Raw genomic sequence first — 25,497 nt, forward strand, 5'->3', positions numbered from 1 at the left:
CTGTCCATCAAAGCTCTCCCCTGGCTCTCACCTCTGTGTCCTGGGGGTAGAAGAAGAGCAAGAAAGGGTCAGTTAGTTTTGATCCTGACTGTGGTGAGGTAAGAAGTGCAGAGAGGTCAGGGAGGAGTTAGTCCATTATTTTGTGCAGATAAGCAGCAAAATAATTCACATGCTGGGACAAAGAATGCTCAGTTGACTCTGCTTCCACAGCAAGGAGGGCCTTTAGCTGTCTCCCTGGAGGGTTTCTAGCATGACCAGCTGGTCCAGCAGCAATGGCAGTACTCAGCCCCTGAACCTGTGGTCCACCAGGCATTTAGATGGCTGCCGGGAGCTTGGATAGCTTTGTTTCTTCCAGCCATCGCTCCCCATTATCCTAGACTCAATGGCTGCAACGCAGACACAACTGTCATACTACAGAGTTGTGGAATTCGTCAGTGCAGGCCTGCTAGTTGTGTTGGAAAGCTGTAAGGAGGCAAGGCCTTTCAAGGCAACCTAGGAAGGAGAAAGGCTTATGCAGTTGTAGTAGTGGTGGTGAGACTCAAAGCTGGGAAAGACTTCCAGTCTCTAGAAAGTGAAATGAGATTCTTTACCATCTAGTTTATTTTTTCTTTTTCTGTTCTGCTTCATGACAGAACCTCAAATAATTATGTTGATTTATGATTACAGGTATTTTAAAGCTGCAGTATGCTGAAACATAGCAATGCCAGCTTATAGTTTCTGGCCCTATCCAATTATACAATTGAGTGTAGGCATGTAATAATGTTATAACAGAAATATCCATCATGATGGATTAAATTTCATGAAGTACGATACAAGAATATTTATAGCTCCATTCTTAAAGCCATTTTTGGGTCAGAATATGCCTCTTTGGTATGGCCTTTAAAACCAGGATAAAATCTAAAACTTTTCTGTGTATGGCCCCTACCCCAGCCTACCCCAGCCCATTGCCTACATGGGGAGGAGAGTGTAGGTTGGTGGTAAGCAGAAAATGATAGAATAGAATAATTATTTCCGCTAGAAAATGAGGATTTGGCGTTATTTTTACAGTTACACAGAGTCATTATTTGACTGTGCCACTGTAATGAAACAATAAAGATCATGCTTAATTTAAGTATCATCTCCCAAGAGACTTCTTGCTCTCCTTCTACCATTTTGACTATTAAAATTAATTTAAACTGCTGGTCTAGTTTCCCACTGCTTTTTAGAGAGTGGAGTGGGCAAAGTCTCCCCTCCTCCCAGCTCTGTTTAAATGCAGACCTTGGGCATTCCAGAAATCTGACCTTGTTTGTAGGGAATAGCTCATTTTTCTATAATGTAATATGAAGCACTCCTGTGTTTTGATTCCATGAACTACAGAGTTTAACGTTCAAACTTGCCATGATAAGGATATGATCTGATTGAGATAGAAACACTAAAGGAAATTAGCTATTGTGCTATTCTTTAACATATTGTTTGCCTAGCAGTTTTGTTTAGAATTATTTGGAATAATCTGAGAGTACTTTTTTAAAAGGATTATTTTTCCTTTTCTTTTCTTTTTTCTTTTTTTTTTTTTTCCCTGCATAAAAAGTGGGGCTTTAAGATATTTCTCCTAAAATAAATGTGAGGCCGCCTCATTTATAGTCAGCATGCCTTGATTACTTGCAGACATGCTGGAAATTTACATGCGCTTTTCTCCATTATAAAACACTGATCTGTTCAGATCATTAGCTCCCTCATGACTAGAGTTTGGCAGCAAGCCAAGCCAGGCTAAATCTGTAGCTGTAAGTCGTGAGTTGAAATAGCAGAAAGTAGATTTGTAACTTAAAAAGTGTAAACAGTTTGGAAAATGAAGTAATTTTAGAGTATGATTGATTGCCTTAAGATTGCACTTTAAATTAGCCTAGGATCTCCGATGCAGATATAGGCACTAACTGCTCATTATATATTTTCACTTTTCTTTGGAACGATGGCATTGTTGGTAGGCTTCTAAACAGTGTATGCTTCTCCTAGAGTGACCTTTGAGGAAATGAATAGTTTTATTGTGTGTCCATTACTTTGCCTGAAACAACATTTTTGAGTTATTAATTTGGTGTGGACTATAAATAAAGGAATCAAAATGCAAAGCAGCTGTATTATGCTGCATACAGTTCATCAAACTTGTGCTTCAGCATCACCATTTGAGATTGATAATGCATTGTACAAATAATGTTTTTTTCCCCTGAAAAGTAAGTAACCTTTTGCGTAACCTGTGGTTGCTGGAGATTGGTCCTTGAATCTCATTGAAGCAAAAATGACAATTATTTTTAGCACAATTAGTCAGTGTTCTGGGGGACTGGCACACTGCATTCACTTTCTCAAGGACCCTTAATTGTCTAGTTGAGTGTCAGAAATGCACTGCCAAGGGTGTCTGGAATAAGAAATGCAGAACTTGTATGGTCAGTGCTCTTGTCTCCCCATGGATCCCATGTATGCTGGTGTACTCAGCACCTCTCTGGAATAGAAGTGGTCCACTTATCACCCTGCATTGCAGCGTGCTCGGTCCTGGACAGTGCTGAGCTCTTACCATGGAGGAGACATCACTTGCCTGCCCATATGAGCAGTGGGCATATGCCAGCATAGCATTCCCCTGGCAGAAATGGGAGAAAGGTAATCCCAGCCTGTGACCAGCAGTAGTCAGTGTGGGTTTCTGGGAGGCGGGCAAGCCCAAGCGCTGGGTTGTAGCTGCCTGGTGCTGGTGATCCCCAGCAGCCATGGCTGGAGATGAGGAGCTTGGAGGCATGGGAACACAATGTGGTTATGGGGAGCATAAGGAGTCAGGGGGATGGGGGGCCATGGGCTGAAAGGAAGGTGTCACTGAGAGGTATGTTCAAGCATGTGAAAAACAGATTTGGAGTCCTGATGGTTAGGGTATAATCTGCCCAGCTCGCTCTGTACTGGTCAAGAGGAGTAAGTAGTGGGAGCTACAGCATGCAGATGGTTCAAGGAAGTGTGTGCCATTTAATACCTGGTGTCTTGCAAGCTCTGGCTCACAAATGGTGGGTGAAACCATTTGCTGCTCTTCCCAAAGAGATACAAAATCCACCAATTTTTGTATTCCTGCCTACTATATAAAGTCACAAAGGTTTCTAGCATGAAACAACACCTCAGTGTAACTTTGTGGGTGTTGGGCACATAACTTACGTGTACATATGAAGTGTATTTATTTTGTGTATCCAAGGGCTGCTGGCTGCTGCCCTTGCATGTTCACCATTGTAGGAATTAAGAGTCTAAAGCTATTTGACTGACATTGGTGGTGGTTTCAAATCACAATAAATAGCTGTGGCTGCTTGAAGAGGATATATAAGAGAAACTTACAATCTTGTATCAGAGCGTGTGTTTCATCTCTCTCCTTGTTTGGTATCTGGCATTCCATAGATACCAGACTCTGTTTTGTTGCTGTTCTGGAAGCTTCTTTCCCAGAGAGTATTTTTTCCCATTGTTATCACCCTTCCTTGATCTTCTTTCCTCTCTCCCTCCACATTTGAAATAAAGATTTTGCACTTGTGAAAGAGGTATGGCTGAGAGGTCTGAGCACAGGTCTGGGAGCCAGGACCTGCTGAGAGCTGAGCTGTGACTCATTCGGTGGCCTTAAGCAAGTCAGAACATGTTTGATGAGGTTATTTCATATGTAAAACAAGGGAAATAATACTTATCTATCTACCTGCTTCATAAGAATGCCCTGAGGACTAATTAGCGTCCATTAAGTGCTTTGAAATAGCATTATCTATTATTAGAGCAGGTTCCATACTAGTAGATAGTACAGCAGGATTGTTTTCTACTTGGGAGCCTTCCTCTCTGCTGGGTATCCCATCCTAAGCCAAGCGCAAGCCGCCTGGTGTTTTCTGGTAGATTGGCAGCACTCTGCTGGGCCCTTCCTGGGCGGGCAGATTCACTGGAGATTGACTCTTGTTGAAAAGTTGGAAAGAGCATTTGCCTAGAGAAAGGAGTGGGAGGATACTTGCTTATTCTTTTCAGCTCATAGACATAACTTGTCCTGAAATCCTTTCTCACCCTGCCTCCACCTGAGGCCTTTTCAGATAATTCAGGTAGCACAGCTTCTCATCTTCTCCAGGAATGGTTTCCTGGTCCTGCAGAAGAGAAAGAGAAATCATGTATGAGTTCCCAGGAGGAATGTGGGTCTGGGCTGGTAGGTTCCCATCACAGGGATCCCTTTCATATTCAAAAGGCTGTTCCTCTTTCTTGAAGAGCAAATGGTTGTATTCTTACCCTTCACTGTGTAACAGTCCTCTGCAAAGTGGTCAGAAGGTAAGATCTGATTTTGGGGATAGGATACTAAGCTCTGCAGGTGCGTGCCAGCTGAAGTCTGGGAGTACTTTTGTCATTGTAACAAGGGTTGCCATCTCACCGGCAGCTCCTTTTGTTCTCTGGTGCATCTTCTCTCACCATATACTTTTGTACCTCGTATGGATGCCATAATAATCTAGTTCAAAGGACCCAGCCCTGTTCTCACTGAAGCCCACAAGCCTGTCTTTCTACCAGTGAGACTAGGACTCAGTCCAAGTTGACTGCAGAGAAGCTTTATTTCTCTCCATTTGCTCCTCACGCGTCTCTCAGGCTGTGAGTAATGTGCAACAAAACGGCAAAGCCTGTGTGAAATTTTCCAAGGGAATTTTCTGTGTTTTAATAATGTTAATGAAATTGCTTAACACTTCATCAGATTTTTCAGTGTATATTGCTTTGACTTTTCTTCAGGCACTCTGACTTTTCTTCAGTACCAAAAGACTCTTCCCTTACAAACAGACTGAGGGCTCGTGTGAGCATTTTGTCCAATGATTGTCCCTTAGTCCAGCAGAAACCTTTTTTTGCACAGGTATCGGTAGATACCATTTGGAGGAAGCTCTCTGCACCTCCTCTTGTGCCTGCAGGAGGGGGAAGGGATCAGGAGCAACTGTCCCACAAGTTCTCACATGCCTGCAACTAATTCCTTTTCCACAGAAATGAGGCTGTGCCACAGAAAGACCTAATGATACAACCTTCATTCCACAGGAAGGCCATGGCATTGCTGAACTTCAGCACAATTGGTTTGTTCATTTTGTTGTGCGTACCACTTAGTTCTTCATCCTCATGTCCTAGATGGGGGAGTTCATTGGCTCCCTTTTCTTTTTCACGTTCTTCCATTACTCCTCTTCAGCTTGAGTCTACTTTGTTGTGATGCAGAATTAGATCAAGTGAGCAACCACAGATTTATTCGTATACCTTTAACAGCTATTGAAGCTACATGTGGTTTGTTATTCAGAGCAATAATTCGGGGTGCAACATGAGAGGTTCAGTTAGGAAGTGAGAATCCCCAGGTAGCTGGGGGAGTGTGGTGTGGGGGAGTTGGGTCAGTTACTTGGATTTGGGCAACTCCCAACTGGTCTTCCCTCGTGATAGTCCTTATGCTGAGTTTCATGTTGCCACCAGGAAGGAGGGGAACCAGAGTAAGGTTGTACTGGGGAACAGGTATGTACTACATTGGGATGAGATAAAGGATAGCAAATGCTTGGAAAAAAGTACATGGTGCTAGCATTTCTGTACTTGCCTTCTTTTTCTTTTTTTTAATTTTTTTTAAGAAATGGCATCATGTTAATTCTAATTCTGTGCCATTCCTGGATTTAAGCGTTATTACACTGCAGATGATAACACAAGTTTATCTGTACAATTCTTTAACTGTGGTTTTTATTTCCCAGCTTGACTTCTTTTTCTCTTCTTGTCTTTGATTGGCTTCCAGAAAAGTTATTAACATGTTGCAAAACAAATACAAGGGGCCACTGAAACTTATTAAAAATGGTTTCTTTTGTTCATATCTGGCAGTTGACAAATTGTCTTGTGCTCTATCTTATCTGCTCCTGTGTGAAAGGTTACATGAGAAAATGGCTGCAAATAAATTGCCATTGAATGTTGTTGAAGACTAAGCATACAGCTTCTCTATTAAGGACCTCTTTTAAAGCTTTCTGTTCAGGCTCCCCCCCTGCATGTCTCTCTAACACTTGTCTGTTATATTATGTTTGGCACAGAAGGAAACATTAAATAGAAAAGCAACGTCTGACTGTGGTGTTTCTAGACCCTATTATCCCTCTGTCAAATGTCCACATGAGAAGGGTAAAATTTTTTGTCCATATTGATGATGATTTCTGAAGGTTTTACTAACTGTCTTCAGAGGGAATTGCTAGAAACAAATGAAATTGAAAAGCATATTTTTGCAGCTTTGGAAATCTTACTTAAATCCGTGTAATGAGACGCACTCAGTAAAATGTAATTATTCTCACTTCTCCATGTGTCAGAGAAATCAGCAGTATGGTTAGGGAGCGGAGGGTTACAGTGAGCTTGTTATTTTTGTATGGAGCCAGATACTGCTTGTGTGTAGTAAATTGTAAATAGTGGGTAATGCAGTTTTTACATGTACTAAATACCCCGCAAGAATTAACGGGGTTGTTACTTCATTAGAAGTTTCAAAGAGGGCATAAACATCAAAAATGGAGCTCGACTGTTTAAATCACTGGACCATTCCACCCTCCACCCCTCATTTCACAGCTTTGAGGCCAGAAGCTTCTGCCATTGCTATTTCGAGGAGGGCGCAGTTCCTCCGAATTTTCAGAATGATAGTGAAAGGGCCCCATGTGAAACACCAAGATAAGACTTTGACTCATACTTTTGTGGGTAATGGAAAATGAAGGCAGTTGATTTTGCTGTGTGGAAGAGGTGGCGTTAACAGTCCCTTATAAATAAGGCTGTGTATGCTGCTCTCTCATTTGTGCTTGGATGGTGTGTGGAGGTGAAAAAGAGAAGAGACAACAGGAGACCTGGTTACTCTGATGTTAAGTCCAGGTTTTTCATGCCTTAAAATTTTCTCAATCAAACATGGATTTGTCGTGAATCTCTAGCAGAGAGGGCAAATAACAGACCACAGATGAGGCTGGAGAATATCTTCAGGTAAAGAAGATTCAGTCTTGAGCACTGGATGGGGGAACCTGTTACATCTTTGTGCTCAGTTGTCATTGCTGTAAAAATGTGTGTGTCCCTCTCTTGCCAGTGGCTCCAGTTGCACACTTCTCTGCAACACCAGTTTTCATTCTCCAGTATTTTCTCTGCGCAGTGCTACACGTCAGAAGGAGGGAGACCAAGACACATAATCATAGTAATAGTAATAATAATAAAGATGATGAGAAGGTGTTGTAGGAGAAGTTACTGGATGTGACCCTCCCTGTGAAGGCGGTTTAGGGAACGTGTAACTTCAGTAACAGCAGCAGTGGAAGTACTTGTGTTTGTAGCATAACTCCCATACTCAAGTATTTGAAGGATCAGGCTTTATGTGTACGTACTGAAGTGTAGTTCAGTGGTATGTTGGATGGTGTTCAGAGATTGCTGAAAACGGTGCATTAAATAGCACTTTGAATTGCAAAGTGCTGGTTCAGTTTTGTCTATGAGAATGATAACACTTATTATCTGATTGTTCCCTGTGCAAATCTCACCTCAGGAAAAATTAAATTATGTTTGAATTCAGCTAAAGCAAAGTATATCATTATTTCCTTTCGTTATTAAAAGGGATTTTTACTGTTCGTTTGTTAAAACTAAAGCAGCTGCCATGTCAGAGCCATAGATGATTTAAAAGCAAATACAGAGGCAGAGCCATTTACAGTACAATTGGCTTTTTTAATGTGATTGAATTTCTCTTCTTGGCTTCATCATATTACCAAATTATGTTTTCAGCCCCCTCCCCTTTTTAATTCTTTCTTCTTTTTGTTATCAGCAGAATTGAAGCTGCTTATCAGTAACCACGACAACCAGAATAAATACTTGTTTTAAAGCTGATGCACATTCAACCTGAATGGTCCACATGACCCAGAACATTCAAGAGGACAGGCAGCATGTGCTCCCTTCTACAGTCAATCCTCCCCCTCCCCCCTTTCTCCCCATCTCCATCTGCTTTAGAAAGCTAATAGGGCAGTTTAAAAATCTTTTATGTCAGAGTGGTTTTCTGTAGCCACCCCTGGCCTTATGGACATGGGCTGTCCCACACCTGTGACCTGAGCAGTGAGGACAGAAGGAAATTTTGGGAGGTAGAGAGACGATTTCACAGCCCGGCTCTGAACTTGGCTGTATCCCCAGCATGGGGTAAGTTTTCTTGTGCTCCTCCAGCTATCATTGCAGCCATCACCTACCATTCTGTGGGAGGGCAAACTACTGCTTTGCAGACACTCCGTGAAGGGGGAATATAATCCTAGCTGGGCAACAGCTAAATAAAATGAAGGAGTGACTGGGATTGTGTGAAACAGTTTAAATAGCTGTGTTAGGAGACAAGCCCCTGACTGGTTCATCCCCTTTCTCTTCTGGAGGCAGGTAGGCTGGCAGGGGTGGCCAGAGACAGACAATTCCCTTTTGAGGAAACTCAGGAAACTCTCTCTCACCCAGAAATCCCCCCAAAAATGATTTTTTTGCCCAGCTTGTTTGCTCTCTCCCTTGCTTTCTAAGTTGCTTGGTGCTGCAGAATAAATCCTTTAAGCTTTCTCTGTCTCAGTTTCTCTCTCTGTGTAATGGGGATAATAATTTTTACTCATCTCCATAAAGCAGTTTGAGGCCTGTGGAAGGGATGTATAATAGTTGGAAATGACGATTGTCAGTTACTCTTTTGATTCTAGAAACACCTCATAAACCTGCTTCCTAAGGTACAGGAGGATCCTGGGAGTGCAGGGTAGGAGCTGCAGTTAGGAGGAGCTGAATATTGGATTAGGGTCTGAAAAAGAATGTTGAATGCCTGGTTGGAAACTTTTTTAATATTAAATTTCTTTCAGCTTCTTCAAAAATTGGATTTATGATTTGAATTCTAAGTGATTTAATGAAGTAAATATTATGGAAGATTTGATGATATGAGCATACTGTCAGTTATCGATCAACATACTCGGTTTTGTCTCCACCAAGTAGTAGAAGAACTGAGATCCAAACCACTGACTGTAAAATGTTCAACCATGTGCTGTCTTTTTTTCTTTTTTTAATGACTGTATTGCCATTGGTTTGAGCAGTAGTTTCAATCTCCAGTAGATTTGTGAGTATTCTCTTTCTTTCAAATGTTAAACTAATCTTAGGAATTCTTTGAACGGCTGATGCTCTGCTGGCACTGTGACAGAAAACAGAGGGCTGGGGAAGTGGCGCGAAATTCTGAGAATTAGCTCTGTCTCCTCCTTAAAAGGAAAGAAATATCTGATACATGCAGAAAGGCTGCGCATTTATTCTGTATGTTGGCAGAAGTGGCTTTTGCTTTTGATCAACTTAAAAGCAAAATCAGGCAGGCAAATGTCCACCTAAGAATTACAGGCAACTGGTTAACAGCATCATCATTATCATGTAAACATAAATGTAATCACTGTGTTCCCTATCCTGCAACATGTTGCCTTTGTTCTTGATTGCATTAACATTCAAATAGAGGGGGGTTCTCAACACAAGGATGAGTAGCATGCCTCTTTCCAACAAAGCGGTATTCCTGTTGTGTCAATAATTTACCCAAATTTATTTAAACCCAAAACTGCAGATTTACTGTCCTGTCTCATAGGGCCACATCATCACTGTATTTGCATTTATCTGAAAGAGAAATATGATTCTTAGATTAATATTTTTAGGTCTTGTGATTAATTGGCCAGCTAAGGCACACCAGGTGGTGTTACTGGAGTGAACAAAGGCTGTGGGAATGAAAAGGCAGGGTGGATTGGAAGAGCTGTGTTTGATAAGTTTTCCCTAATCACTGGAGAGAAGGTAGATTAGTGTGCTAGAGCATACAGAAGTAGTTATGTGACAGTGATGCAGCTATGTGAACTCCTCAGCTGTTGCTCCTAGATCACAGCAGCCTGGTGCAGAGGGACATGGATTCTTGCCAGGGTTCTTAGCCTTGTGTCTGCAGAGGCTTCAATGTGAGAAGTGGTCAAGCAAAAAGCCAGGCGTTATTCTCCCGTCAATTATTGTTACTCTCCATATGAAGACAGGCTGATAAACTTGGGGCTGTTCAGCCTGGAGAAGAGAAGGCTGCGCGGAGACCTCATAGCAGCCTTCCAGTATCTAAAGGGAGGCTATAGGGATGCTGGGGAGGGACTCTTCATTAGGGACTGTAGTGATAGGACAAGGGGTAATGGGTTCAAACTTAAACAGGGAAAGTTTAAGTTAGATACAAGGAAGAAGTTCTTTACTGTGGTTGTGGTGAGGCACTGGAATGGGTTGCCCAAAGAAGCTGTGAATGCTTCATCCCTGGTGGTGTTCAAGGCCAGGCTGGACAGAGCCTTGGGTGGCATGGTTTAGTGCGAAGTTTGCCTGCCCATGGCAGGGGGGTTGGAACTAGGTGATCTGAAGGACCTTTCCAACCATAACTATTCTATGGTTTTATGTTCTATGGTTTTGTGATGGTTATTTCATTGGAAGACCCATCCTTTCTCTCACAGGAGTACCCAGAGATGCAGATAATGGTTGTCATTGCTTCTTGGCCAGCTGTAGTTACCTGGGTGATGATTTGGGGGTATTTGGCAAATTATGGCTGTACTGTGATATGGGAATGTGTTCATACTGAACGATTCACCTTACAGGTTTTTGGTCATGAAGACCAAGTTTCTTTGTCTTTCTGGTTACTCTTTCATTGTTCTGCTGTTTCTGTTACTTTTATACTTTTTGAGAAGTTCAGGGTTTAGTAATTGTGTAGTAAGTTCATTTCTGTCTGCTGGAAAGCTGTGCTATCTCCCTTTGGGTTGTTGTTAGAACAACAATCCATTTGAGATGTGTAGAGCCTGCATGACCTGCAGTCATTGATTTTGAGGGGTCAGCTGTGCATGTCTTTGTCTTGTTACACCTGTGTTCTCATCCCATACTGCAGAAAGACCTTGCCAAAGGAGTAGCACAAGGGAAGAATTAGATCCTATTTTAAGAGCTGGAAGAGCCGAAGTCCATTGCCACAGATGAGATTGACCTTTTTTATCTTGATGGCAGGTGTATCATCTGGGAGGGGATGTTTTACCATGCATTTGGACCCTTACTTAGACAGAGAGTGCTTTGTCGCTTAGGTAGAATTAATTTAACTCGCTTAATTCAATCTACAAGTGAAGACTCCAGACTAACCTACTTGTCATTGATGAGGGAGTAGTAGCTCCAAAGAGTGAGTTGATCCATGTCTTATAAAACAGCGTGTTGGAAGGTGATCTTTCTGATTACAGAGCAATCTGCACAACTGTCATAGACTAAAACTGCATTATTAGGTGTAATGAGTCCCATCATGTGTGCTCCTGTGAGTTGCTGAGAGTCTTGGGAGGGCAGTGACACTTGAACACTTGCCTGCAGTAGTCAAGAGACATCCCATCTTCAGAGTTACATCCACATCATTTAGCAAAGTTAAGCCTTGCCATTCCCAGTCCCTCTGGACATCCTCTCTTACCTCTGTGTCTGCTACATATTGATGGTATGGTCAAAGCCATGCATACAAGCAATGATAAACTAATCATGATATGTGCAGCCCCTGAGAGACACCCTTAGTAAGTGAAGGTAATGAAAGGCGGCAGAGTAGTGAGGGCATCGTGCAGGAAAGGAGCCTGATGGGCAGAGCCCTGCAACTTCTCTCATTTTCGCTCTGTATCCCAAACAAGTCCCTTGCTCAGTTTGCTACCCACACACCAAAGCATTGTCCCATTTTATCTGGTTCCCCCGATACTTCCATTGCTTATCTTATGAAGATCCGTGTCAACATTTATCAAAACAAATGACAGGCCTGGGACCTTTTAAGTGGTTTTTTTAGTTAATAAAACCGATCTTCTACTTCTGTTATGTTAAAAGTACATTATCTTTTTATTACAAACTCTCTACAGCTCTGTCTGTTTTCCTTCTTGGCAATTTCATGACTGCTCCAGTTGATTGCTGTACGGAGAATTACAAAATCATTAAGGGTGGGGTTTTACCAGCTGACTTACAGTACAAGCCATTTCTCAAAATAACCACAACAGTGCAATACTGATGTGTAATTTACGTCACAGTATGTTTTTATGAAATAGTTTGTGGCTTATTCATTTAGATTTAGAACCGAATATCTCTTCTCTCGCTTTTTAATCAAGCTTTCTTCTTTTTTTTTTTTTTTTTTGCTTTTTAATATTTTCCATTCCTCGGCTTGGCTTGCCTCCAATTTACCAGCTACAGTGAGGAGGAAAAAGAACTTTTTTTTTTTTTCCTTTTGCCTGCAGTTTAACTGCAAGTCTGTTTTCCTCTTTGATGTATATATTTGTGTTAACTGCCTCGGAAGAGATGGTAGATTTGTGATAGAATATATTGCACAAAGCTTGAGCAGGGAATTGATAAAAGAGATGCAAAAGTTCAGAATTTCAAACCATACCAAGCGACTGACGCTATTTAGCCTCCTGCTCTAGTACATTTCCTTTTTAAAAATGACTTTCTGTATAATGTCTTGTAATTAGAACAGGAAATCATTGAGTAACTGTAAGAAGAATAAGAGCACTTAAACTGAAAAGAAAATTACCTTCCGAGAAATTATAGTCACAATTTTTTTTTCCCTTAAATCTTTTTTTTTTTTCCCTTCACATTAGTGTGTTGGTAATGATAGTAACAGATGTACATACCCTTATCTGTGTCATTGTTCTGCTTATGTTTTTCTGGGTGAAAAAAAAGTCATTTTCAGTAATACGGAAAATGAATGAACAGAAAATGGGAAGTGCCTAATTACAAAAAATATTCTGTGTCACAACAGAGTAGCAATTAAATTGAAACTTCAATATAATTATCAATAACAGTCGAGCCTGGAAGGGTGCCAGGTGCGTAAAGTTGGTGCTCAGCCTTTATGTGGTTGCTAGGAGCACAGCGAAAAGTATAAAGCTTAGAGAAAGGAATGTCTAATGTAATAAAGTAACAGAAGGTAGCATAAATCATTGTGAGAGCAGTTCATATTGACATTATTTTACTTAAATTGGGTTGAAACTAGACATTTAGTCTTACAAGAGGCACAAATTCATATTTCTTCCACAGAAATAACTGTGCTTTCTGGGAAGAAGTGGAGTGTGCTTTCCTAGCACCAGCCTCGTACATATTTGGAATCTTTTAAACAAAAATCTTTAAATGTTTGTTTCTGTTGGCATCCAGATGCATTTGCACTAATACGATTAAAAGAACTAAAGGGCAAAATACTTGGCAGCTTTTGCAGTTGAGGTAATTAGGTACAGGAAGGAACATGCATAGTTTTTCCATCAAGCTCTATAAAATCCTGGTGTGAAGGTCTTTAAAGAAAAAAATGCTTACTGATGTTGAGAGTAGATTATGGCGGTTAGCAATAACATTATAGGCTGATGTTTCCGAAACAAGCAAACAAAAGGCGAGTTACAGTTTTTTGTTTCTCTGCTCTCTCTGTAAATGGTCTGGCTCTGGATGGATTTGTTAAGAATTCGTGCTTTTAGCAGGCTTTATTTTTTTCTTTGGGGGCTTTTAATTGTCTTGCATTACATATTAAAAATGGTTGTGCTGATTTGAAAGTCGGTTCTTGCATAGATTCATTGTGTTTGGCATTTCATGCATCTCTTACTTACAAAGACAACTTGAAGAACATGTAATCCAACATAAATGCCAGGCTGTGCCAAATCCCAGCTCTCTTTACCCTCACAAAAGGAACTGTTGGATTACATCTATGCATATATAGGCAGTGCTCAGAAGGCAGAGGTGGAACCTTGACTCCTAATTACAGTTTCTCTGTTTTCAGCCCTGAAATATATAAATAAATGAAAAATTACATTGGAGTGGGTTATTAAAACACACGATTATGATATAAGCATGGGATTAGAGTAATTTCAGTGGAGCCTTACAAGCAGTGTACTGTAGGTACCATGTTCTCTCAGTTGAAGCTAAAATGAGATTCAGAAATAAAGCATCTTGGTTTTCTGAGATCTCAGTTAAATGTTTTTAGAAATTACTTCATTTTTCTTGGTTTTAATGGAATGTGATCCACATTTTAATCACTGCTTCTCCTAAGAGTTAACTCGTAAGATATTTCTGAAAAATATTCAGCAATATACACTCCACTGTTAAACAGCACATGTTAGATTTTGCCAGAAGAAAAAAAATAGTTCTTCTTTGCGCTTGCATTTTATTAGGGATTGGTCTACTTTGATTTCTCTTTTCTCACGTGGGCATGGTTGAGAAAAAAAAGTCTTTGTTCCAGGAACACTCTGTTTGTCTTTCACTAAACAAATCTTCAGTTTATTCAGCCTTTGTTCATTCTTAGATTTATCTGTTGAACCTGGAATGAATAAGGAAAGGAAACAAATGCATCATGAAGTACTCATTGGAGTTGTACAAGCATGTATGAAACTGATTCTGTAAAAAATGACTTTATTTAAATTTATGCCAGGAGGTTGAGTCAAGTCATCAGTTGTCAGAGGTAGAAAGTTTGTGTAGTTCTGCACAGGGATTTACAGCACATTTGTCTAGAAACTAATGGGTTACTACAAAGGCATATGGAATATACATTTACGTACACCCTGTTTAGAAAGCTGACCACAACCTGGCATAAGAAAAGTGCTGTCAGATCAACAGATTCAGCTCTTTACTATCTACGCAAAGGTATAAAGTAGTAATAATTGTCTGTCAGGCATATATGAAACTTGCAAAAGAGCTAAAGGATGGATCATGTGCTTGTTAATTCCTAGAACAATTTTCCTGATCTGATTTTAGAGTTTCTTAATAAAGAAAAGAGCGTATTATTCCCAAGAGCAATTGGCTCAATCGTGCTGTTGTAGGCTTATGGGATACTTACTTGTTGAAAACAAAGAAAAGTGTGACTTTATTGACCAAAGCATCCTTATTGACCAGAGTGGTTATAGGACATACATTTTATTTTCTTAGAAAAGTAATGTCAGTTTCCCATAATGTATTAAAGATACTTTTTTACACAATTTTTTTGATCTCCCCACCTACATCAGGGTAGTGGTGAAAGTTCTGAGGTTTTGAAAGTGATGGCTTTCAGGAGCTGTGCTTGTAAAAACAGTACTTCCCAAGTCTGTCTGCCATGCTGATTTTTTTTTTGCAGCATTGCATTCATCTGCAGTGATGACATTCTAGGTGATATATCTGCTTCCGAAGACTTCTTAAAGTTTAGCCTTTTATGTGTTAACATTTCGATTGCCTCACCAAATCAGGATGAGTTGTGGCACTGTGTTTAGTTGGGGTGAACTGATATGACAGTTTCTTTCAATATCTGAAGTGATTTTTACTTTAAGGGTAAGAAAGATGATTTCAGTATTGATAATGGGATTAAATAGTAGACTTTCTGTCTCTGGCAGAAGAAATAGCTGAGTTATTCAGTAATCATAGTACAGGAGAAAACATAAAGTGAATGCTCTTGCTTTGCCTTCATTGGTATGCATGGAAAGTCATGTTCAGTTACCCCACCTGAGGAGATAAATGAGCATAAAAAGAAGAGCTGTTAACTATCAGCTGCATACCTGCAAATGAATAATTTCTCATGTTTACATCTCTGGTTGGGGTTTTTTGCTGTTAGGTTTCCTGCTGGTTATCATATGATGAAACTTGATTGTGATATTTCAAAATCTGCCGCCTTTATTTCTAATATTAACTAAAACCTGAGGCAGTGGAAAAGTCCGAGCTCTAGATTGCTTTATATCTTGACCCCACATTTCGACAGTGTGAGCTGTTTGAAAATTAATTTGCTCATTGTGCTCTGCAGGTGTTTTATTGAGTCCTGCTGCATTTGCAGTTAATGTGAGGAAAGTTATTTCCACCTGTTGGGTTAGCTTAGCATCAATGACCAGGTCAGATCAGCCCACCTCCCTGGCCCAGGACCCTTTAGTAGTTGCCTGTATCAGACACTTCAAAGGAGAATAGATAGTTATATGCTCCTGGGCTTGCATATTATTATTTTTAAAAGACGCTAGCTGGTGTAAACATGAGTTCAGTAAGGCTGTATAGGGAGCTGAGTGAAAATGACAGATAATATTTCTATCAAAGCAGCCAAGTTGGCAAAGTAGAGCACTTTGATTCAGGCCGTTGGCCAACTTCTGCAGAGAGCTGTTTTCTTACTCATACAGGTAGCGTCCTTGTGGATAAGCGTGGAAGAATTGAACAGAAAGCCAGAAAAGAAGCTGTTTCAATAATTTTTTTTTTTTTTTTTTATTTCTGTTTTTAACCTTTCTTTTGAAAACCACTGTGCTATAGAAGATAGGTCTTGAGAAGAGATTGAACCAGTGGGCCATGGGTTTTCTGACATGTTTGAGTTACAGCTCAGGTTTTGTGTTTTTCTGACATACTAAGAGGGTGTTTTTTTACTTTTCTTCTTCCAGGTGAGGATGATGAAGATTCAAACCTGCTAATTCTGAGCTACCCACAGTACTGTCGATATCGTTCCATGTTGAAGCGCATTCAGGACAAGCCTTCGTCAATACTAACAGACCAGTTTGTTTTAGCCCTGGGGGGCATTGCAATAACCAGCAAGAATCCCCAAATCTTCTACTGTCGGGATACATTTGATCACCCTACTCTAATAGAAAATGAAAGTATATGTGATGAGTTCGGTAAGTTACGTTACAGCTATTTTTCTCAAAAGTAAAGACGTTTTCTTCTTTTTAAGTTTCCATTGATTTCCAAAGGGAAGATGTGATTCCTGTGAAATGAAACAATACTATTTATGTTTGAAATGTAATGTACTAAATGTGCTCTTTCCTCTGTGAGACTGAAGTATTCTAGTCACTGGTGATCTTCATATTGCAACTTGAGTTTATCACAATTAAAGATACTGTTACATGGGTAGAGCATGTAGCACAGTTACTCAGTATAAGTGAAAGGGTCCCTTGTCTGGATTTGAAATTTATCTACCTTATCTTTTCACCTATAGCTTGTCTTTCCAGAAGCTTTACAAAGCATGTTGGGGTTTTTTTGAAGTCGTTGTTGGTGCAGTATGCTAGCAAATGCAAAATACGAGTCAGTCCCTGCACATCCCATTGCTGTTGCAGAGCACTCATCAACTGCACATATGCTCCCAGGGCCCAAAACAAACGTCAGCTATAGCCGGTGTGTTTCTGGCCTTCCTGGAATGTGAGCTTTTTCAGCAGCAGCTTTGCCAGTGCAAGGAGTTTGATTTTACAAGTGCAGATACACTTCTGGGAGGTGACTTCTTAATTCAAAGGTTTTAGAGAATACTCTGCAGCTCCTTACAGCTGGGAGAGAGTGCTGCAAGATTTGACTCCTGGTCTCTGTCAGGTGATTTCACACATTTTTTGTGTGTGTCAGATCAACCCAAGGGCAGCGGATGCACTGCTAAATGTGTGACAGAACTCATGTTACGTACACACCCAGGGTTATTCTACCAGTGGGTCCAGTGTAATTTCTTTAGCTGTGAACCTGTGCTGTGAGAATTAAGTTTATTACCCATATCACCTGATGAATGAGCACTGCAGCTAATGCCAGCAAGGTCTGTTTGCAAAGCGATGGGTGCACCTTTGCTGTGCAAGACCCCTGCATCTCTGCAAGGAGCTCTTGTGATCTCTTAGAGAATTTCTCATTATGCATTCAAGATGTAATAGTGGGAGTGAGAGGTAAGGGGTTCAGTGATGTCTGTGATCAGAGAATAATCTCCCTCTTTCTTCAAAATCTATCATGCTGGCTTTGAACTTGACGCCCAGTCCAAGCCTCCTTTATGTTGACAGAAAAACAGTGACCCAGCTGATGGCATTGGTGCATTTTGTGGGTAGCGCAGGACTGCTCCTCTGCTGCTTCACCAGTCAACTCCCAACAGGCAGGAGAGATCCTTACTCACACGATGTCATCACTGGAGCACATTACTGCTCTGAATAATTATAATTTTGTCATGTCAAGCTTTTGCAGGATCAGGCCCAAACTGTCATATCTGCTCATTCTCACACAAAACATTTACAGGCTTTGAATGAACTATGGATAAACCTGTTGGTTGCTCTTAGGGTGCTGGTGGTGAAAAAATGAATGAAATGCCCTGGAAGTTTGGTCCAGTAACACAAAAGTATCATGTTGATTTTTATTTACTCAGAGCTCCAGCTCAGAATATAAAGTTCAGTTTTAATTGACTATCCTTTTTATATGGAAAAGGTTATTTTAGGTTTGAAGGCGTTTGATGAGTGTACCATCTGCTTTCTGTTGAGTATTTTATTCAGGGTCATTCCTTGATTACAGGTTTGTTGAAATAGTTGGATCCATAATGTAAGCGTATCATGGAATATTAGTAATAGATGAATCAAAGGCATGTGGAGTGATGCAGAAACTATGCTTAGTGAACCATAGCAAGTGCTTTGTTCAGTCTCTGAAAGCTAACTATGCCATTCTCTTGACCTTTGCAAGGCAATTATCTCATTATCAAACCAGAGCCACAGAAATCTTAGCCATAGAAAGTAATAATGTGTATTTAAAATTTAGTTTGGTTTAAGAAGCGGATTTTTAAAATGCCTATAAAACCAGAAAAAAACCCATGGTCTTTAAAAGTATTTCTTATGAAAATAATGATGCAGTAAAACTTGCAAGCCCTGCTATATTAAGAAGAAAAAGAATGGCCAATGTATGGTTCTATTTCTGTATTGCAAAGTGTATGGTGTCAATTATACTACCTTTGTTAGGGCAACAGGCAAAGTGCTATTTTATCCTTTTCTTTACCGGCAGGACAATAAAATGTACAACCTTTGTTACACAAACAGCTTATATTGATATCATGTAGATTGATGTCACATGTGGAAAGTGATGACTGCTAAAGCTAAACAGAGGCAGGGTGGTACAGCAGATAAATAGATTACTCTAAGGCGCTGGTATTTATCAGTCAAATCTGAGGGAGGACCAGATTTCAGAAATATGACTAAAATTCTTAAAAGGTGTCTGTAAGGAGATCCAGACACATTTAATTTGAAGAGCTTGGCTATTTTTTACCTTGCAAATGAAAGAAGTGTGCCGAAGGAGCAAGACAGGAACTTGTATATTTCCTTATCACTTGAAATTCTCCAAATTCTAAAGTGAGTACAAAAGTTGGGAAATACAGTCTACTAATGTCTTTATGTGGGAAGCACTGGCTTCCCATACAGATGCCAGGTCTTCTACAGAAACACTGCTGTTGGGGAAGGCGGTGTATGTTCCTCGCATGTTGGAATACTGTGTGACAGATACAGCATGTAACAAGTGAGATACCCGAAACACCTGTACAAAAAGCCACGCTCACTGCAGCATATAAGCTGTTGTCCTTGTTAGGCAGTTTTAATAGAAGTGTTTTTCCAGGAAGTAGTCTCTCTACTTTTATTATATGTTTAGAACAAAAACAGCTTTTTTTTTTTTCAGTTCTGACTCCTTCTCATACTCCCTCCTTTTTTCCCCCATTCTATAAGGTTTAACAAAAATAAATAAAGAAGGAAATGAGGAAGAAAAAGTAAGTTTTGTTGACAGCAAATAATGTGGGGTTTGGTGTGGGTCTTTTTTAAGTAGAAAGGGGATGTAGATGCTGTCTGTGAGTTCCTCCAGGGATAGCTGGAAGAGATGCTTTGATAGCTCAGGCAGTTCAGTGTGGATGGCTTCTGTATTTCCACATAAGGAAATACAGGGTTTGGCTGCGGTAAGCTTCCCCACCAGCTTCAGTGTGGGCTACCACAGCCAGTGCACTGCAGTTGCCTGTATTTGTCTCTGTCCCGTCTGTGTGCTGCTCTATGGCACATGCCCAAGTGCCATATATACGCAGGAATACTCAGGGCTGTTTTTCTTGCAGAGTCCTTTTCTGATTCTCTTCTAGCTTGGTTCAATGTGCCACAACATCCCATCAAGGAGGCCAATGGAGAAGTAGGCTGCTGAGGAATTGTCTTAGCATCTGGAAGGCTCAAAGGTTTACATCTGTTTCATTGGAGCCTGACAGGGAAGAACTTGCTCTCCATTTACAAAGGAAAGACTGTTCAAAGTGGGAAGCCTCCTTCTCCCATTCCTGTTGATGTAACTACTGATTACTTAACCTGTCTTCCTTGGAGGTTACCCTCCAGAATGCAGATAGGCCTAAAAGCTTGCTTCTTTTCAGAACACAGAGGATATAAGCCATGCTTGATGTCTTGATAGCAAAAGTTCATTGATATGACCACAGCCAGACTGTATACTTACTCCCCTCCTGAAGTAAGAGGAATTAGAGGTCTTCACCAGCATGAAACTGTCCAGGTGGATAATGAAATTGTTGCTGTCTGGGAGCAAGAAATCTGAGATTTTGAACCTGCACAGGAGGCTACAGTTGTCCATGGTTGAACTGAAGCAGAAAAGCTTGATGCCTGTGTGATGTTGCCTCCAGCCCATGCAGGCTTACACGTCGCACTGAGCAAGGGCCACAGGGAGAGCTCAGGCTGGACTCCATCAGCAGTGGCAGCAGCATCAGGACCAGTGGCACAGCAGGGCAGGCAAATGGGATCAGTGTTCTTGATGGCTTCATTTTAGTTCTCTGCACAGACTAGAGTTCACTTATGCGTTCTTTTATCTAACTGCTCCTGTTTATTAGCATATGGAGAAAACCAAAACCCTATTTCCTCATTCCCCCGCTCCCTTAAAATGAAAATAGTATGTGCCAGCTGAACAATTTATTTCAATTCAAGACATTTTTCAAAATCTTTTTCATTTATCAGCTGTTTGGGTTACTGTTACTGAATAACTTTTGTAAATGCTTATAATTTACTGGCATTTGCTGTGTGGTCATACATGATGCAAGAGAGAAGGAATGAAAAAATAGGGATCCTAATACTCTTCATTATAGACCAAAGAGATCTAGCTGGAGGCAAAGCTGCCTGTGTGTCCAGAAGATGTATCTGAGGGTCACTGGGCAGAAACCAGTGTGCACTTGTTGCTAGAGCAGCACACATCCTCTGTATTTGCTTGTCTGAAGGTGACTTGGCCTTCTACCAGATTCATGCCCGCTCCACTGCAGTGACTGGGTTCCTGGGCACATCAATGAGCATGGATCCTTTTGTGACCCAGCTGTGGTCTATGTGCCCCTACAACAAGGGAGTGCAGAGATCTGTCTGCACAGACATCATCAACGTGACCTCCACCTTCTGCAGGCCTGGGGATTTAGGGCAGATTAGAAGTAGAAGGGTCAGGTGCTTGGGTGATGGTGGATTTCTACAGCTCCATCAGCTTTGACAAGTGAAAGTCTCGCACAGAAAGATTTTGTCATGGTGCTTTGAAGGATAAATATTATCAATCCTTACTGCTAAAGATGAACCAGAAGGCTCACTTTCATTTGTGAGCATGGGGTTGCTTTTTCTGTAAACAGTAGTGGGAGAGAAAACTGAATACCTTATTTCTTCTTGATTTTTAAAATCTATTTGGTAATTTTTAAACCATTCTGGGTTATTTTTACAGCATGCTGGGTCCAAAATGCCATTAAACAAGCTGTTTGGTCCCGGGTGTACTGTAAACACTTGTTCACCCCCAAAAGAAGATTAAGAGTTTTATTTTTGCATGTAAAGACCAGTTTTTTATACAACATTTCATATGCAAAAGTAAGAGAACTACATCCTGCTGAGGTATTAATATAATTTTTTCTCTGAAAAATGAAATTTCTTCATTTTACCATAGCGTGAGCAATGCAGAGGGAAAAACTGCTCATCGAAGAAAATTATGTATAAAGGGCATTGCAGTCACCACTTCCCTCCTCTCCCCCCCCCCCCCCCCCCCCCAAAAAAAAAAAAAAAAAAAAAAAAAAAAGAACCCTTAATGCGGTATCACTTGCATTGGAAAAATCTTCTACATTCAAAACAAAACAAAAAAAACAAACCTTCAACAATTTGGATCTCCCTGTAAAACATGCAGCAAGCAGGTTCTCTCACTTCCAGGGCTGGGAGGGAGTGGTTAGAAGTGAGGGATGACTTGGCCATCCCTCCTAGCCGCTGAGTTTCTGAGCCAAGAATTTCAGGACTTCCATCTTGTCATTGACCAGGGAAGCCATTGCAAGACAGTGCTATGAAGAAGAAGGGACTGTTTAGGGGTAGGTCATGTGCCAGAAAAATTGTGTAGGGTGAGAGCTGATGACTTGAGGATATGGAGTGGTACCGTTCTCCTGCAATAGCTGAAATTTGGTCTTTGCTTTTGTTACACATCTCAGTTTACACAAGTTTGTGACTCACAGATAAAATCAGTTGTTTAGGGGAAAAACATAACAAACCAAAACCTTGGCAAGGAATGAGACTTAAGGAAAAAAAAAAAGGGGGAAGAAGAAAGAATGTTTCCAGTCTAAATGAAGTACAGTTTTCCTGTTGGTGGCTTGCTTTATTTGTGTGAGCGTGAGTCAAACTTGGCTTTTCTTTTAAACCAGCTCTGGTACAAAAATTGTACTTTAGCCTGAAAGGGTGAGGGTTTTTTTAATGTTTCTCAACTGTCATAAAGTATCAGCATTATTGCTATTGACTGTTTGGGCTACCTGCAGGCAGGGTAATTAGTATCACTGTAATTCAGAGCCCCCTGAAGTTTCCAGATAGATACTTTCTGCTTCTTTGTTTTAACACAAATGTGATTTTAGAGTGGGATTGGTGTTAGTGCTCTTCTATGACTAGAATGTTCAAGCATTTAGAACTTCAATAAGAAGAGTATAGAGGCTTTTTATTAGTGTGGATACTGGGACTTCCTTAGATGGAGTTTTATGGTGGCATCTCCAACAGTCTGAAAAATATGCAAATCTTTTCCAAGGTCCTGGGCAGGGTGGCTTAGCTAAATATTTCAAATTTTAGCTCTCTCAAAAATAAAACAGGACATAGCTGGAGGGGAAGTAATGATTAATGCATGATAGTGCTATATACAATATTAGATAGATGTACATTTCCTCTTCCCTCCCTCCCCACCTCTGCAAACATAAGCTTTTAGCATGAAAAAGCAAATCTGGAAATGTTCTGGATTCTGGTCAGACTTCTTTCTTATTTTGTTAATTCAACTGTGGAGTAAGATATTAATGATCCCCAGATGTTGTTTATAATGATTGATTTTTTGGTTGTGAAAAAATACTTGCAGTTTTTTTAAACAATTGATATTTCATAGTGTGCTCTGCAGCATTTGAATAAAATGTCTGAAGGCAGAGCTGTTTATGTGCCCAACGTAATTGCTTCTGTTAAGTGATTTCTTCATTCTTAACATTTTTAGCTCTTAATTGCTTTTTCCCCATACATCTAAAAATAAATATTTGCAAGTTTTGCATTCTGTCACTCATTGAAATGCATAAAATATTTGTATACTCAAAGCAAAAAGCACCGATAAGGGGTCACATTCTGTCTCACTTAGTGGCGTAAATCCAAAATAACTCGATCCACTTCAGTGGCCGTTACTCAAGATTTTCACCAGTTAACCAAGGGCAGAATGTCACCCAATGTTAACAGCAAGCTGTTAAGCAAACGTAAGTAATGTGTGGCAAAGTAAGATAAAATACCTTTCTGTCTGCAAGAACTTCAGTAGAAACAAATGTTGTTAATTTGTTTTGGTTGTGGGGGTTTTGGGGTTTGTTTTTTTGGTTTGGTTTTTTTTTTGGTACATTTTCAGCAGCAACCATAGCTGTAACCTGGATAAATATTAAGATAGATATATTTTCACTTTATAATCAAAACTCCTTTATGGAGAGCACTGATTTTATTCAGGTTGCGCATTCCCACTGCCCTCAGGAAGACAGCAGATGCTGAGTGGAGGGGCAGGAGCTGCCTGAAAAGGTGCTTCTACCCATTTCCCCTGGCCCCTTGGCATCACTTCTCAGACGGGGCTGGTGGTGACTGGCTGTCCTGCACAAAAGTAGCTGCCCAAGAAGCCTGCAGCGGCTGCCTGGCACCACTGTGAGAGCATGTCTCCCAAGGCAAGGGCACTTGGGAAATCGGTATGGCTCCTTACTTCTTCAGGTGCCCTTGGATAGCAGTAGAGGAGAGAGAGGGGCTGGTCCTGTGAGCATGCGGTGCCATGTGCCCAGCTGCTTGAGGAAGCGCCAGGGCTGTGTGGGTGAGGGTGGGGTGGCCGGTATGGCCTCCCTGCAGGAACAGAAGGGGAGGTGAGGTATCCTTGCTCCTTTGAAGACTCCGTGGCAGAGCTGAGAGCTGCGCTTTTAGCTGCTTCTCCTTTTTAATTTTTAATTGAGTAGTGACTGTGTGATGGTATTTTGGGGTTTACATGTTTTATTGGCTGGAGTTTGGCAGAGAAATAATGTGTCATTCCAGCAAATGAAGGGTTAATAAGTGAGCTGTTCTTCTGTGCCTGATAAATGTAACTTATCACATGGCGTTTTGTCATCTATTACACAGGCGTTGGTTTTATTGGTGTCCATTCCCTAAATGATTGTAGATATAAATTACTAATTCCTCCTATATAAGATTCCCACTTGATGGCTAGTTTTATGGTGCAGCTATCAAAATGACTTTCTGTCATTATAGTGAAAAGTAAGCCCAGCTGCATTCATCGTGAGTGTAAGCCATGTCCATCATACATGTTCTCATTTCTGAAGCCATCTTTTCCCCCCACCCCCCAATATCCCTTCATTAGAGCATCCCCATTTGACTCTCCCCCCTGGTTTCGGTGCCTCCCTTGGACCACTGGGCTTGCCCAGACACTTGAGCTTTGTTTTTGGAGAGCTTTTGGTCCACTGGCATCCCAGGCCTCATGAGCAGCATCCCCGAGGTGCTAGGGCTCAGAGTGGCTGGGAGCAGGGGGGACCTTTGCACACAGGGAAGGGCCCCTATTCTCGTGCCTATACAATGGAAAAGAGAAGTGGTTTGTGTCAGAATATGGTCACATTCTTCTGATTAAACCCACTCAAAAAAGACAACATTGTAATATTTTCCAATGACTGTTTATCATGAATTACGTCAGCCTTGTTTAAATTGCTATTATTTCTCCTTAATGCTTCTTGGTGCCTGCATAATTTACAGCATTGGCAGCTGCGGGACTATGAAATAACCTTTCACAACCACCATACAATAGTAAAGAACATGAAGTTTTTGTTGTTAATTATTATGGGACTACTTTAAGTTTTTTACAAAGTGACATAAAATATTGTTGAGGTATTTATGGTTAAAGCTACTTTTACATGGATCTATTTTGCTTCTGGCTAGTTCTTAACTAAAGCAGTCATTTGTGGTTATTATGCCTTGGGAGATATTATGTCAGAACTGGTTTAAGAGTATTATTATGTATCACATGTCATATACTACATGTCAGCACTTGAGGCTGTCTTTCAATAAAAACAAATGTAATTTTAGTTAATGGTCTTTTAGGTATAGGCCATTTGTAAACTTACCTGAGTTCATTTGAAGGTATACTAAAAAGCTTTGTTCTCCCAGAGTGCACTTGAGTAATTTCATTCTCGCTTCGGATGGAATTTCCAAAATATTTATCATTATTTCAATCAGAGGGTGCTGCCTCTAAAAAGCAAATAGTTGCCCAATACTGAGGTTAATGTACACAGTTTAAGGAGCTGTAACTGTTACTCATTACTTTGTTTACTTTCCCCCC

At 40.6% G+C, this 25,497-nt stretch overlaps 1 protein-coding gene across 6 annotated transcripts in view; it reads left to right on the forward strand.

Moving 5' to 3' along the window:
• ARID5B (AT-rich interaction domain 5B) overlaps positions 1 to 25,497 on the forward strand; it is a 123,612-nt gene that overhangs the window by 32,568 nt on the left and 65,547 nt on the right. For all 6 annotated transcript variants that reach the window (XM_057421476.1, XM_057421479.1, XM_057421475.1 and 3 more), the window contains one exon: positions 16,335 to 16,565. In XM_057421476.1, coding sequence (XP_057277459.1) covers positions 16,335 to 16,565 — 231 coding nt within the window. The remainder of the gene's footprint in view (positions 1 to 16,334; positions 16,566 to 25,497) is intronic.

This window comes from Pezoporus wallicus, unplaced genomic scaffold (genome assembly GCF_028554395.1).
Source record: "Pezoporus wallicus isolate ANWC-B61680 ecotype Strahan unplaced genomic scaffold, APGP_CSIRO_Pwel_v1 contig_4816, whole genome shotgun sequence".
NCBI classification, from domain to species: Eukaryota; Metazoa; Chordata; class Aves; order Psittaciformes; family Psittacidae; genus Pezoporus; species Pezoporus wallicus.